Source organism: Tupaia chinensis, unplaced genomic scaffold (genome assembly GCF_000334495.1).
Source record: "Tupaia chinensis unplaced genomic scaffold, TupChi_1.0 Scaffold000126_2, whole genome shotgun sequence".
Taxonomy (NCBI): domain Eukaryota; kingdom Metazoa; phylum Chordata; class Mammalia; order Scandentia; family Tupaiidae; genus Tupaia; species Tupaia belangeri.
This window is the reverse complement of record NW_006159594.1, coordinates 253,868-268,028: the sequence shown is the minus strand read 5'-3', so window position 1 is coordinate 268,028 and position 14,161 is coordinate 253,868. Positions and strand designations below refer to the sequence as shown.

Sequence of the window (14,161 nt, the reverse complement as noted above, 5' to 3'; positions counted from 1 at the left end):
TTGGTTGTTTTTTTTTTTTTTTTTTTGTTCTCTTATTGCTGTCTGTCTGTCTTTAGTTTTCTTGGTATAGTACTCCTTTCAGAATTTTTTGAAGAGGTGGTCTGGAGTTTGTAAATTCTTTCAGATTTGTTTATCTGAGAATGTTTTTAATCTTCTTTTCCCATATGAAAGATAAGCTTGCCAGGTACAATATTCTTGGTTTAAATGGTTTTTCATTTACCACTTTGAATATATTTCCCATCTTTCCTTGTTTGCATTGTATCCTATGAGAGGTCCAGTGTTAGCCTGAAGGGATAGGCTTTGTAAGTGACTTGATGTTTCTCTCTTTCCAATCTTACTATCTTGTCTTTGTGGTTTTGCCCAATGTGGCTATAATGTGCCATGGACAGGATCTTCTTGGATTGATTATATTCGGAGTTCTTTGTATTTCTTGGGTCTAAATGTTCAAGTGCATCTCTAGACTTGGAAAGTTTTTTTCCAGGATTTCATGGAATAGATTTTCAATGCCCTTATTAGCTTCTTCACCTTCTGGGATACCAATTATTTGGATGTTTGGGTTTTTCATGTATCTAGTACTTCTTGTGTATTATCCTCACTTTTCTTTGTTATTTTCTCAGTATTTTTGATAATTTTTTTCTAGGTCAGATGTTTTGTCTTCCACTTCTGAGATTTGATCTTCTGCATGGTCTAACCTGCTTTGAATGCTTTCGAGGGAGGTTTTGATTCCTTGTATTACAGCCTTCATATCTAACAATTCCGTTTGATTCTTTTTTATCGTGTCCAATTCTTCTTTCAATATCGTGGAAGGACTTCCTCATCTCTTGGAGCTCAGTGTCTTTTTTCTGTTTTATCTCACAGAGTTTTGTTGCCATAAATATTCTAAATTCTTTTTCAGGCATTTCAGTAATATCCTCTAATTTTTCTCTACTTGGAAACAAATTACAGTGTTCCCTTGCTGAAGATATACTACTTGATTCCCTCATCCTTGAGGCTCGTCTCTGACTTTCAGTCATTTGGTAATGTATTAACTTTTGGCTAATTTGTTGGAGAAGGATTCTGTAGCTTGTGTGTTTCCCTTTGCTGTGAAATAATTCAGTGTTATTTTCTCTCTTCTGCTGTGTTCTCCAGTGTGGTAATCACAGGAGGAGTTTTTAAATCAGATTTATGAAGGGGAGTTTCACGATTTTTACAACCAGTACAGTGAGGAGGAAAGACTTCTCTATATTTCACAATATTCAGATGTTTAGTTACTATGCACCTAGACATTTCCAGGCAGTGGGTAAGGGCTGAGCAGTAAAATAAGAAATAAGGTAAAAGAAAAAGAAAGGAAACAGAAATAAAAAAAAAGCAAAGGAAAAAGAAGGAAAGAACTAGATCAAAAAGAGGAGAGAAAAGGCAGAAAACACGTCACAAAAAATAAAATTGAGTTAAAAATGAAAAACTATGGAGTGCAAAAAGGGCAGCAGAGGTGGAGATGGAGATGCCTGCAAGGATTCTGTCCTAGGTGAGGGAAGAAGAGACAAATTAGCAAAGAAAGGCACAAGGAGACAGAAAGCTATTTTTTAAAAGAGAAAAATATGTTAGAAGGGACAAAAAAGAATAAGAGGGAGAGAGAGACTTTGCCTATCTGACTATCACTGGGGTCTGGAAAGGGGAGCCCTGGCTGGGGGTCTTCACAGCCATAAAGCTGAACCCAGAAAGGGCAGCAGAGGCAGAGATCATAAGAAAATTTACAAAGGAAATCTCTCAGGGTCAGCAGGTGGCATGGTGGTTAAAGTGCTGGATTTCCAAATGGCTGATGGAAATCCAAGTCCCTGACCCAGCAATTTGAAAACCACCCTAGGCTATGTGCAGATGAGCATATGATCCCAGGAGGAGAAAGGATTGCAGTGTTGCCATCCCTCCTGAGGGGTGATTTCTCACTCTCCCTCCCTCTGTCTCTGGCAAGTACATGCACCCTATGACAGAAACCTAAATGGCAAAAACCCCTGCCTCCCTGCCATCACCACCCCTGCCAGAAAAGGAAGCAACTTTAAATAAAAAGTGAAGGGTTAAGACCAGCAGATGGCATAATGATTATGTTGCTGGACTCCCATGTAATCAATCACAGTTCGAGTCCCAGATCCGGTGACTTAAAACTCACACTGGGCGCATGTGTGTACATGCCCAAAACGCAAGAGTAGACTGGAGGAGAAGGGACTGTGGCATGGTCATTCCTCAACCCCCCCCAGGGGTGGGATTTCTTGTCTCTCTGGCAAGCACATGTGTCCTATAGTAAAATCTCTCTTTCTCTCAAAATAAATAAATAAATGCATAAATAAATAAATAAATAAATAAATAAAAATAGAAAAGAAAAGAAAGAAAGTGAAGGGTCTATTTTTCTTAATAAAAAATTACAGGAACGTTGATTCTTAAGTAAATACATGTGATCAAAAGCACAGAAGTCCTCATATTTCAGACAATTTATTGGGATTCTGTGGTAAGCTGCAAATCTAGTCCTCATTCTCACACCATAGAGAATTAAAGAGGAGTTGATCAGAATATGTCAAGGAATCAGAAGTGCATTTTATTTTTTTGGAAATTCTTCTACACATATCCAATTGTAAAGTTGGAAAATTTATTTTTATTTTTATCACGTATTGTCACTTCTTACTCAAGAAAATCCCTCATGTATGGGACCAGCAGTTGGCATAATGGCTATATCGCTGAACTCCCATGTAGTTGACCGCGGTTCGAGTCCCAGACCTGGTGGCTTAAACTCACGCCAGGCGCGTTTGTGTGCGTGCCCAAGATCCTGAGAGGAGAATGGAGGAGAAGGGATTGTGGCATGGCCATCCCCAGGGGGGTGATTTCTCGCTTTCTATCTCTCTGTCTTTCTCGGTCTTTCTGGCAAGCACACACACCCTATAGCAAAAACCTCTCAAAAAAAAAAAAAAAAAAGAAGAAAAGGAAAAGAAAATCCTTCATGCTTAGTCGGCTTCTTTAAGTTGATTATGACTTTTCACTCTTTTATTTCATTTATTCAAGTTTAGCGGTCTTAGATAACAATTTAAGCCAGTATCTATCACTTAAAGCTACTCCATTTCCTCTTTTCTTCCCATTCAAACAGACCGTACTGGCTAACTTATTTCCAAACTATTATATGTCTTAAAATAGAATATAGTTTATCTGAAAAAAAAATCTGGCTTATTATTAATGTGCTAGCTTTTAAGAAATATTGGATTGTCAGGAAAGTCAAAACATGCATGACTTTTCCAACAACCTAATACTTGGACCTCACTTTGAACACCAATTCTTATCATGCGTGGGTTACACAGTCAGTCCTAATTTTTATTCTAGGATTACACTTGCTAGCTTGAGATCACAATCAGTGATCAGTTAATTGATCTGAATTGGTTTCTTTATAAGATGGAAAAAATATAATATGTACGTATGCATTTTGTTTATGGATGCTAATGTTTAAATAGTTTACTATGTATTTTCATATATATCATTCTTATTTTAATAAGCATTTACATTAAGTTATGAAAATATTGTGGTTCCTAAACTGAGGAAAATTTATGTGTTCAGCTTTAAGGTATTTCTATTATATTTTATGTTGGAATGATAAACAATGTATTAATAATATCAAATATGATTATATAAATTATGTGATAATTTATATTATTTTAACTGTTTATTAATTTATAAGATATAATTTAATATATAAATTATTTATGTTATATAAATTATATAAATATTTATACAGATATGTTATCAAACTATTCCTTAAATACAAACTTGAAGGAAAAAAGTAAAGAAATACACATGAGTGTAAATGAAGATCCCTTTGTGTAAGCACAGCAATTTATTGCTGTCTTGTCTTGTGCTTACTCATGAAAATGGAAAATTACGAAGTCTTTATGTCAATCCTCTAACAGCTAGAACTGAGTGTAGCTATAGTTAAAAAAAAGAACTCAGCTAAATGGTGGATTATTGCAATTTTTCACATAAAAATAAATCTGGAATGGGATTTGGCTTGGCATGAAGAAAACAGGAAGAAAGGAGGGCAGGAATAGGTTATGGCTGTTCCAGGAGAGCAAAAGCATGACAAGAAACTCCTAGATTTCTAGTCATGTCTCACTGGTCAGAACTGGTCTATGTGGCAATTCCTAGCTGCAAGTGGGTGTGAAATGTAGTCTTTTTTTTTTTTTTTAAAGCTGGGCATATAGTCATCCAAGTAAAAATAGAAAATTCTTTTAATCAAGAAGCAGAAGAGAATGCTGATTATGTGGGCAACTTGCAGTGGCTCTCTTTCTGACTACTATGGCGGGAACTCAGATGATTAGATTAACTCATTCCTCTATGAGGTGGCAGTGAGAATCTCATAGTAAGGATAGCATTAGTTTAAGGGCATTGATAATATTATTATTTATAAGACCACTTATTGAGTGTATATACATACACACACACACACACACACACACACACACACACACACAATATCTGAGACTCCTGATAATTTTATATATTTTATCTCATTTAATTCATCACAACTCAGCAAGACACGTATTCCTACTCATGTTAATTTTAAAGGAAATTCAAGTGAAGATAAATAATTGCCAAAGGAAACACAAGTTGGAATTAGAAACAGGATTTGAATCTGTGTTATTCTGACTCTAAAACTCACGTTCCTTGCACTATATCATCTTGCCTTAGAGAACAAACATGAATTCCTCAATGGTAGATGCGGGTCCCTGTAGGAAACTGTCGACTTCCATCTTCTTCAGCCTTGGAGACGTGGAGTTACTGTAATGGCCAGAGTTCTGTCCGTAGTAAGTTCTCATGAGTGCAGGCCGTTGCAGTTAATGATTAGGCAGATTCAGAACCCCTCATTAACTGGGGATATTGGTTTGGCATCGCAGTTGCACATTACTGACATATACTGTGGGCATCTCTGCTAAAATAAGTAGAAACTTTTTTCTAATAATCAACATTTTTGCCATTTACTTCAGCTTAGGAGAGAGTGAGAACATAGCCATTTCATTAGTCTCTAGAGCAGTAGAATAAAACTGTAAAGCCACCCATTTTTATTCCCTTGTATGAACCATTCTTAGGGAAATGGAATGCCTGATCAGAACTGGGATGCAGTCTTGCTTGCTATCTTCCATTTGTCCTCCACATCGACTCCCTTCTCTACTGCTTACCCTGGGGAGCTGAAGCCCGGATTGCTACAATTTCTAACAGCAGGTCATTTGTCCAGAGATCTGTCTTATAGCAGAGGGATTTTTTTTTTCTTCCACTGTATGTAAAACTATTTTTCTGTAAAGGCAAAGGATACAGTTCCATGAGAAGCTGAGGTTGTTATCATCGTTCATGCAAAGAGGTGTGTGAGGAGGAACTGGAGGCGTGTGACAGCTGTGTGACTGGGTTTGGGTGCAGTTAGCAGGTGCCCCAAGAGCACTGTGCCCCTGCACAGAGGTAGACACCCGCATCCCCAAGCTGGGTTGTGGCGATGTGCAGAGAACTGTCCTTTCTTGCCTCACCAAAGCGAGCGGTCAGTCTCTTCTGCTTGTTCACTTCTCCACTCTTTACTAATGTCATTAAGAGCACAAGACCTTTCCCAGGCTCTTGTCGGTACCACTGAAACCTGGTGAAAACGCTTGAGGAATTGCAGTACACAGTGAAATCTTCTCCCTCCTGTATGCTTTGAAAAGGAGGACTCTGCTCCAGCCCCTGGGTGCTCACCCCTGTTTAGAAACAAAGCAGAAGGGAACGCTAGCAAAGGGAATTGCAGATTCTTTCCCAACTCGAAGTGATTTGTCCTCCCTCCTTCCTCTCTTTTCCCTTCATTACTTTCTTCAATTTGTCCTTTCATACTTTGCAATAATAACCTCCTCTCCCCTGATATTTTTCTTTAAACTCACATGCCAATTGAATCCAAAGGACCAGTACCAAGAATTTGAGGAACATCATTTCCTCCTGTGACGTGGTGGCCATGGTCACTAACTTCAGCTGCTCCTGTACAAAACGCCTCTGAAGGAGGTTTTCTGGACTAGAATAACATTTGCCACCCATTTTGAACTCAGTAAAAAGGCAAGGCCTCTGTGTGGCAACCAATTGAATCATTCACCTTCTAACCTCTGCTCCCTCCAACCCCAAGTTCTCCTCTGAATCTGCAAAAGATTTTGCTTTTTGAAATACTACCCTCCTGTGGAGAGCTAGAAAAGTGACTTACTCTCAATAATGTTTCCATTTCTTTCCATTTCATTTGGTGTGCATAAGTTTAACATTGTAGGTAGGAAGAGCCTGATGACCTTGTTTAGAAATGGAAAATATGTTCTTTTAAAACGTGATTATTTTAAAGCTAAGAATATTGTCTTATAGTTTCTAGTATCCTCAATCAGCATGTTGAGATATGTACTAACTGTATTAATAGGTGTGTGTTGTATGTGTGTGTTCTGTATAAAACTTCATGATATTTTCAGTGTCATATGCCACGAGTAAGTATCCTGTGATAAATCTATTTTTGCCAAATCTATTGACACTTTTTTCCTAAAACAACCTATTGTGTATTATTTAATTTAGAATATGTTTATGATACCCTATTGCATTACGTTGCTTTAGGGATCTGGATTCATGCTTATTTTGTGTGTGTGTGTGTGTGTGTGTGTTTTAAATTTTATTTATTTATTTCTTCCTTTGGTGTCGGGGTCGGGGGGTCTTCCTGCTGCAATCCACCCCCTGCCTCAGCTGGCCCGGATGTCGGGTGTGTGCACAGGGTTCACTCCTGTTACAGTCCTCACCACACTGCATTGCAGTTGGGGTTGATGGACTCACCTACAAGTTACTTGAGGAAAACGTTGTGCTTTTTAGCTTATGTGAATGCAGCATTTAGGCAGAAAAGTATCAATGCATAGTTAATAAGTGTTGAAAATATGCAAAAGTGTGCATCTATGTGCATTACCGTAGTGATTCAAGGGTATAAATATTGTGGTAGGAGGGCACTGTGTAGTCCAATATCACGAAAATGTCTGTAAATAAAGTTATTATTTTACCTACTGTTCACATTCATTAATGAAGATAATCAGTGTTGGCTACGTGACTGCTAATATCCTAAATGAGAAAATATTGATGCATACGCATTCTTTAAAAAATAGCTCTAAATAGAATATATGGAAATCCCAATTCTTCAAGTAGGGCTTAAGACAGAGAGAGGTGAAAACAGTCTACAGAGTCATTGTAATGTCTATCAAATTTCCAATGGCATTCTTTAGAGAAATAGAAAAAAACAACCATAAAATTTGACCCTGAATAGGTAAAGGAACTTTAAACAAAAAAGAGTAAAGATTAAGGTGTCATAATGCCTGACTTTAAAATCATACTCTAAAGCTTTAAGCAAAACAGCATGGTACTGGCATAAAAACAGACACACAGCCCTGTGATACAAAATAGAGAACCCAGAAATAAATCCACATATTTACAGTCAATTTTTGACAAAGTTGTCAGAAACATGAATTGGAGAAAGGGTATCTCTTCAATAAATAGGGCTGGAAAAACTGAACATCCATTTGCAGAAGAATGAAACTAACCCCCAACTCTCATCATATCTCAAAATTAAAATGGATCAAAGTCTTAAATGTAAGACCCAAAATGATGAAACTGATAGAAGAAAACCATAAGGGAAGCACTTCAGGACCTCGGCATGGGGCAAGATTTTTGAGTAGGACTTCAAAGGCACAAGAAATGAAAGAAAAAAGATAGACACATGAGATTATATCAAACTAAAAAAACTCTAAATGGCAAAGGGAACAATCAGCAGAGTGAAGAGACACAGAATAAGAGAAAATATTTGCAAACTATCCATCCCACAAGGGTCCGATATTCATAGTATATGAAGACTTCACCTCAACAGCAAAAATACAAAAACCAAATAATCCAGTTTAAAAGTGGTCTCATGATCTCAATGGACATTTTTCAAAGATGACCTACAAATAGCTAGCAGGTGTATAAAACTTGCTTGGCATCACTAATCATCAGTGAAATGCAAATAAAAAATACAGTAAAATATGATTTCACCCTAGTTAGAATGGCTATTATCAAAAACATAAAAGTTAATAAATTCTGGCCAGGGTGTATAGAAACACCTTTGGCGAGAATGTAATTACTAACAATTAAAATGATTAACGGATATGAAAATGTCAGGTAAACATGTAGAATAGGTTATGGAGCAGCAGTATGCTTCAGCAGAGTAAAAAAATGTCATTGACAATTCCATATATACTCCTGAAATATAAAAATCAAAGCTAGTGGAACTATTTTTGAATGTGTGCAACATAATATATTGCTTAATGTCAAATAAGATGAACTGTCTATATCCTTGACTTTATTATGACACACGGTAGCCCTGCTCTGACAAACAATGATGTACCTCCAAGAGATAAACAACTGTAGATATGTATTTCTTGGACTCACATCCCCAACTCAACCATGATATCATTTTATTTTCTTATATCTATAATGTGGGTGCTGGGGATATCTAGGAAACATATTCTACTCATTTTCATCCAAAACTGGGATTACAGCTTCTCATGTCAAGAGAAACACCTCTTATTTTACTCAATTTATTCAAGCCAGCTGGTAGCTTTACATAATCGTTAAGTTTCATACAGTACAAAGGACTAGAGCTTAATTTTGAAATCAAGAACTGTCCTTGGATGTTCACAGGTGATATAAATTAATCAATCAGTCCCTGTTGCTGGTTAATTCATCAAAGAAACTCTCTCCATGTCTGTTTGATATGAATAACTGTATATCTTTAATAATTTAACCCTCTGACCACATTATACTCCCTTTCAGAAATAGTCTACGTTTTAGTTCACCTAGACTATCAGGCTCATTTCATTATTTACACAATTCTTTATTAGCGTTTAGCATTAGGATATTTAATAAACACATATCTTCTCCTCAGAGTATACTTTAGAGCAATCCGGCAAGAGGTGAGGTGGGTGTATTGTCCTATGTAACAGAGGAGGAAGCCTATCTACAAACAGAATTACGGGTAGATCAGAATTAGACATCAGTTCCCTCTTGCCTTTTCTCAGGACATCACAAAGAGGCAGGAAAGGAAAATGGCAAGATAGGACAAAGAATTAAATGTGCACATTGGTGATATGAAAGAAACTGGCACAGAAGTGATCATAAATTAAAGATTGGCGCTGCACTTACTGGGAAGAGTTACTGAGATTTAGCCCTAAGTGTGTGAGTGTGTGTGTGTGTGTGTGTGAATGTGTGTATGTGTGAGTGTGTGAGTGTGTGTGTGTATGTGTGAGTGTGTTTATGTGTGAATGTATGAATGCGTATGTCTGTGTGTGTGAATGTGTGTATGTGTGAGTGTGTGTGTGTGTGAATGTGTGTATGTGTGAGTGTGTGAGTGTGTGAATGTGTGAGTGTGTGTATGTGTGAATGTATGAATGCGTATGTCTGTGTGTGAATGTGTGTATGTGTGAGTGTGTGTGTATGTGTGTATGTGTGAATGTGTGACTGTGAGTGTGAGTATGTATGTATGTGTGTGAGTGTGTGTGTGTGAATGTGTATGTCTGTGTGTGAATGTGTGTATGTGTGAGTGTGTGTGTATGTGTGTGTGTGAATGTGTGTGTATGTGTGTGTGAGTGTGTGTGTATGTGTGAGTGTGTGAACGCATATGTGTGTGTGTGTGAGAGAGAGTGTGTGTGTGAATGTGTGTATGTGTGAGTGTGTGTGTGTGTGTGTAATGGAGAATGCTCACATTGTGGAGACTTTTCATGCAGGAGCAAGTAGTAAGGTAATATAGCACACAGGAGCTCAGAAGAGAAAAGTGGGAAAAGCGACAATTATAACTCAGTGTATAGATTCAGGTGACCTAGAGGGTCATGTTATTTAAAGGCAAACAATGCAAGGGCAGAACTGAGCCGCTGACTTGGCTAACGCAGCAGAAGAGAAGTTGGTCATGGTATGTACAGAGGCACAGCTCTATAACTGAATGTTATATTTCACATTGCCAGATCACTTTTCAGAATATTAAAAACATTTGATTCACTGATTTCATCCTTCTCAAAACACCTGTTGAGAACAGATTTTCTGCCTTGATAGTGGGTGCCATAATCCCAGCAGTGGGACTGTGGGCAGGCTGCAGGCCCTAAAATAACACCAGGTCAGAGGTAGGTAGTTGACACTCGGGCTGGAAGACCAGAGTGTAAGTAGCTCTGCCTCCTTAAGAAGAGCTCTGGGGGGCCGGCAAGTGGCATGGTGGTAAAAGGCGCTGGACTCCCACATGGCCGACCACGGTTCAAGTCTCAGACCTGGTGGCTTGCTTTCTCACTTCCTCTCTCTCTCTCCCTGTGTCTCTCTGATCAAACTGGAAAATACTAATGATAATAGTAATAAATAAAGTTAAATAAAATAATTCTTTAAAAAAAAAAAAAAGAGCTCTAGGGACCAGCAGTTAGGATAATGGCTATGTCCCAGTGGCTTAAAACTCACGCCGGGCGTGTGTGCATGTGTGCCCAAGATCCCGAGAGGAGAATGGAGGAGAAAGGATTGCGGCGTGGCCATTCCCCCTGGGGGATAATTTCTCGCTTTCTATCTCTCTGTCTCTCTCTGTCTGTCTGGCGAGCGCGCGCACCCTATAGCAAAAACCTCTCAAAAAAATAAATAAATAAAAAATAAGAGCTCTAAATCTCGTCTTTCCCTCGTGATCACAATTAAAATGTTTAACAAATAGGATTTGGGCAGTCACCCTGGAATTTGGCTAGGACCTTTAACAGGTGGTTTAACTACAGGAAGAAACACGAATAGAAACTTCGAGCTCTCTCCCCTTTGGCATGCAGAGATCAAAAACTCTGTTCCTCATTGATGAGCAAGTCAGAATACAGCACATAAGTTTGGGCTTTTCATAGAATTTACATTCTTTTTATATCCTCTTTACAAACCATCTTCTCTGTCTACCACTTCCACAAACCCTTTAGATGCCTGAATGAAATGAGGTGTTTCAAAACGCCAAGCCAGAAGACTTTGTAGCAAACACAGCTGTCTTGCCAGACATCATCACTTACATGCTGAAGCAGACACCATCTGCCTGCAAAGTGGTGAGGAGAAAAGAGAAACACAAGGAGAACTAAAACCAATTAATATAGCAAAAAAGAGCAAACTATATTTATGTATCTACAGGCAAATGTAGAAAAATATGTATACATGAAAGAAACACATGCTTTTCATTATATCAGTGTTTAAAATTTTTGTAACATACAGTAAATGTTAGAAGTGATATTTTATTTTAAAAACTGTTATCTTATGTCTTTGATTCTCTGTCATAATATTTTAAATTACGTTAATTTGTGCCTTTTTTTTACTACGCCAATGAGAACTTTCTCTACTTTTCTATGATTCAGTATTTTTTTTTTTTTTTGGAGAGGTTTTTTTTTTTGTTTTTTTTTTTTTTTCCGCTATAGGGCGTGTGCGCTCGCCAGACAGACAAAGACATAGAGACAGAAAGCGAGAAATCACCCCCCGGGGGGATGGTCACGCCGCAATCCCTTCTCCTCCATTCTCCTCCCAGGATCTTAGGCACGCACGCACACGCTCCCGGCGTGAGTTTTAAGCCACCGGGTCCGGGATGCGAACCGCGGTCGACTACATGGGAGTCCAGCGACATAGCCATTATGCTAACTGCTGGTTCCCTATGATTCAGTATTTTAAAATTTCATCAATTCTGTATTTTCACTCATTATTAAATTATGCTTATATATTTATCAACATCATATCCATGCTTTTCTTTACATTTATGGTGTTTTTGTCTTAATTTCACAATTGTGTGCTTGCTTAATAAATTTTGTTGGTTCTATCTTGGCAATGAAAATGATGTTAACTAATATATTTTAATCTCTTTTTTTGAGAGAGTGATTTTTGCTATAGGGTATATGTGCTTCTCCGAGAGCCAGAGAGAGCCAGAGAGACAGAAAGCAAGAAGTTACACCCCACCGGGTTGGGGGCGGGGAGATGGCCATATCATAATCCCTTTTCTCCCATTCTCCTGTTGGGATCTTGGGCATGCACTCACAAGTGCCTGGCATGATTTTTAAGTCCAGGACTCAAACTGTGGTTGACTACATGGGAGTTATGTGTGAATGTATGAATGCGTATGTCTGTGTGTGAATGTGTGTATGTGTGAGTGTGTGTGTGTGTGAATGTGTGTATGTGTGAGTGTGTGAGTGTGTGAATGTGTGAGTGTGTGTATGTGTGAATGTATGAATGCGTATGTCTGTGTGTGAATGTGTGTATGTGTGAGTGTGTGTGTATGTGTGTGTGTGAATGTGTGTGTATGTGTGTGTGAGTGTGTGTGTATGTGTGAGTGTGTGAACGCATATGTGTGTGTGTGTGAGAGAGAGTGTGTGTGTGAATGTGTGTATGTGTGAGTGTGTGTGTGTGTGTGTAATGGAGAATGCTCACATTGTGGAGACTTTTCATGCAGGAGCAAGTAGTAAGGTAATATAGCACACAGGAGCTCAGAAGAGAAAAGTGGGAAAAGCGACAATTATAACTCAGTGTATAGATTCAGGTGACCTAGAGGGTCATGTTATTTAAAGGCAAACAATGCAAGGGCAGAACTGAGCCGCTGACTTGGCTAACGCAGCAGAAGAGAAGTTGGTCATGGTATGTACAGAGGCACAGCTCTATAACTGAATGTTATATTTCACATTGCCAGATCACTTTTCAGAATATTAAAAACATTTGATTCACTGATTTCATCCTTCTCAAAACACCTGTTGAGAACAGATTTTCTGCCTTGATAGTGGGTGCCATAATCCCAGCAGTGGGACTGTGGGCAGGCTGCAGGCCCTAAAATAACACCAGGTCAGAGGTAGGTAGTTGACACTCGGGCTGGAAGACCAGAGTGTAAGTAGCTCTGCCTCCTTAAGAAGAGCTCTGGGGGGCCGGCAAGTGGCATGGTGGTAAAAGGCGCTGGACTCCCACATGGCCGACCACGGTTCAAGTCTCAGACCTGGTGGCTTGCTTTCTCACTTCCTCTCTCTCTCTCCCTGTGTCTCTCTGATCAAACTGGAAAATACTAATGATAATAGTAATAAATAAAGTTAAATAAAATAATTCTTTAAAAAAAAAAAAAAGAGCTCTAGGGACCAGCAGTTAGGATAATGGCTATGTCCCAGTGGCTTAAAACTCACGCCGGGCGTGTGTGCATGTGTGCCCAAGATCCCGAGAGGAGAATGGAGGAGAAAGGATTGCGGCGTGGCCATTCCCCCTGGGGGATAATTTCTCGCTTTCTATCTCTCTGTCTCTCTCTGTCTGTCTGGCGAGCGCGCGCACCCTATAGCAAAAACCTCTCAAAAAAATAAATAAATAAAAAATAAGAGCTCTAAATCTCGTCTTTCCCTCGTGATCACAATTAAAATGTTTAACAAATAGGATTTGGGCAGTCACCCTGGAATTTGGCTAGGACCTTTAACAGGTGGTTTAACTACAGGAAGAAACACGAATAGAAACTTCGAGCTCTCTCCCCTTTGGCATGCAGAGATCAAAAACTCTGTTCCTCATTGATGAGCAAGTCAGAATACAGCACATAAGTTTGGGCTTTTCATAGAATTTACATTCTTTTTATATCCTCTTTACAAACCATCTTCTCTGTCTACCACTTCCACAAACCCTTTAGATGCCTGAATGAAATGAGGTGTTTCAAAACGCCAAGCCAGAAGACTTTGTAGCAAACACAGCTGTCTTGCCAGACATCATCACTTACATGCTGAAGCAGACACCATCTGCCTGCAAAGTGGTGAGGAGAAAAGAGAAACACAAGGAGAACTAAAACCAATTAATATAGCAAAAAAGAGCAAACTATATTTATGTATCTACAGGCAAATGTAGAAAAATATGTATACATGAAAGAAACACATGCTTTTCATTATATCAGTGTTTAAAATTTTTGTAACATACAGTAAATGTTAGAAGTGATATTTTATTTTAAAAACTGTTATCTTATGTCTTTGATTCTCTGTCATAATATTTTAAATTACGTTAATTTGTGCCTTTTTTTTACTACGCCAATGAGAACTTTCTCTACTTTTCTATGATTCAGTATTTTTTTTTTTTTTGGAGAGGTTTTTTTTTTTGTTTTTTTTTTTTTTTCGCT

At 38.4% G+C, this 14,161-nt stretch overlaps 1 gene segment (V, D, J or C); it reads right to left on the bottom strand.

The window, feature by feature from the left end:
• Positions 1-5,421: 5,421 nt before the first annotated feature.
• Positions 5,422-6,040, bottom strand: LOC114007117 (T cell receptor alpha variable 27-like). The segment is given in 2 exon segments: positions 5,422-5,729; positions 5,907-6,040. Coding segments are annotated over 2 exon segments (381 nt in total).
• Positions 6,041-14,161: the final 8,121 nt, after the last annotated feature.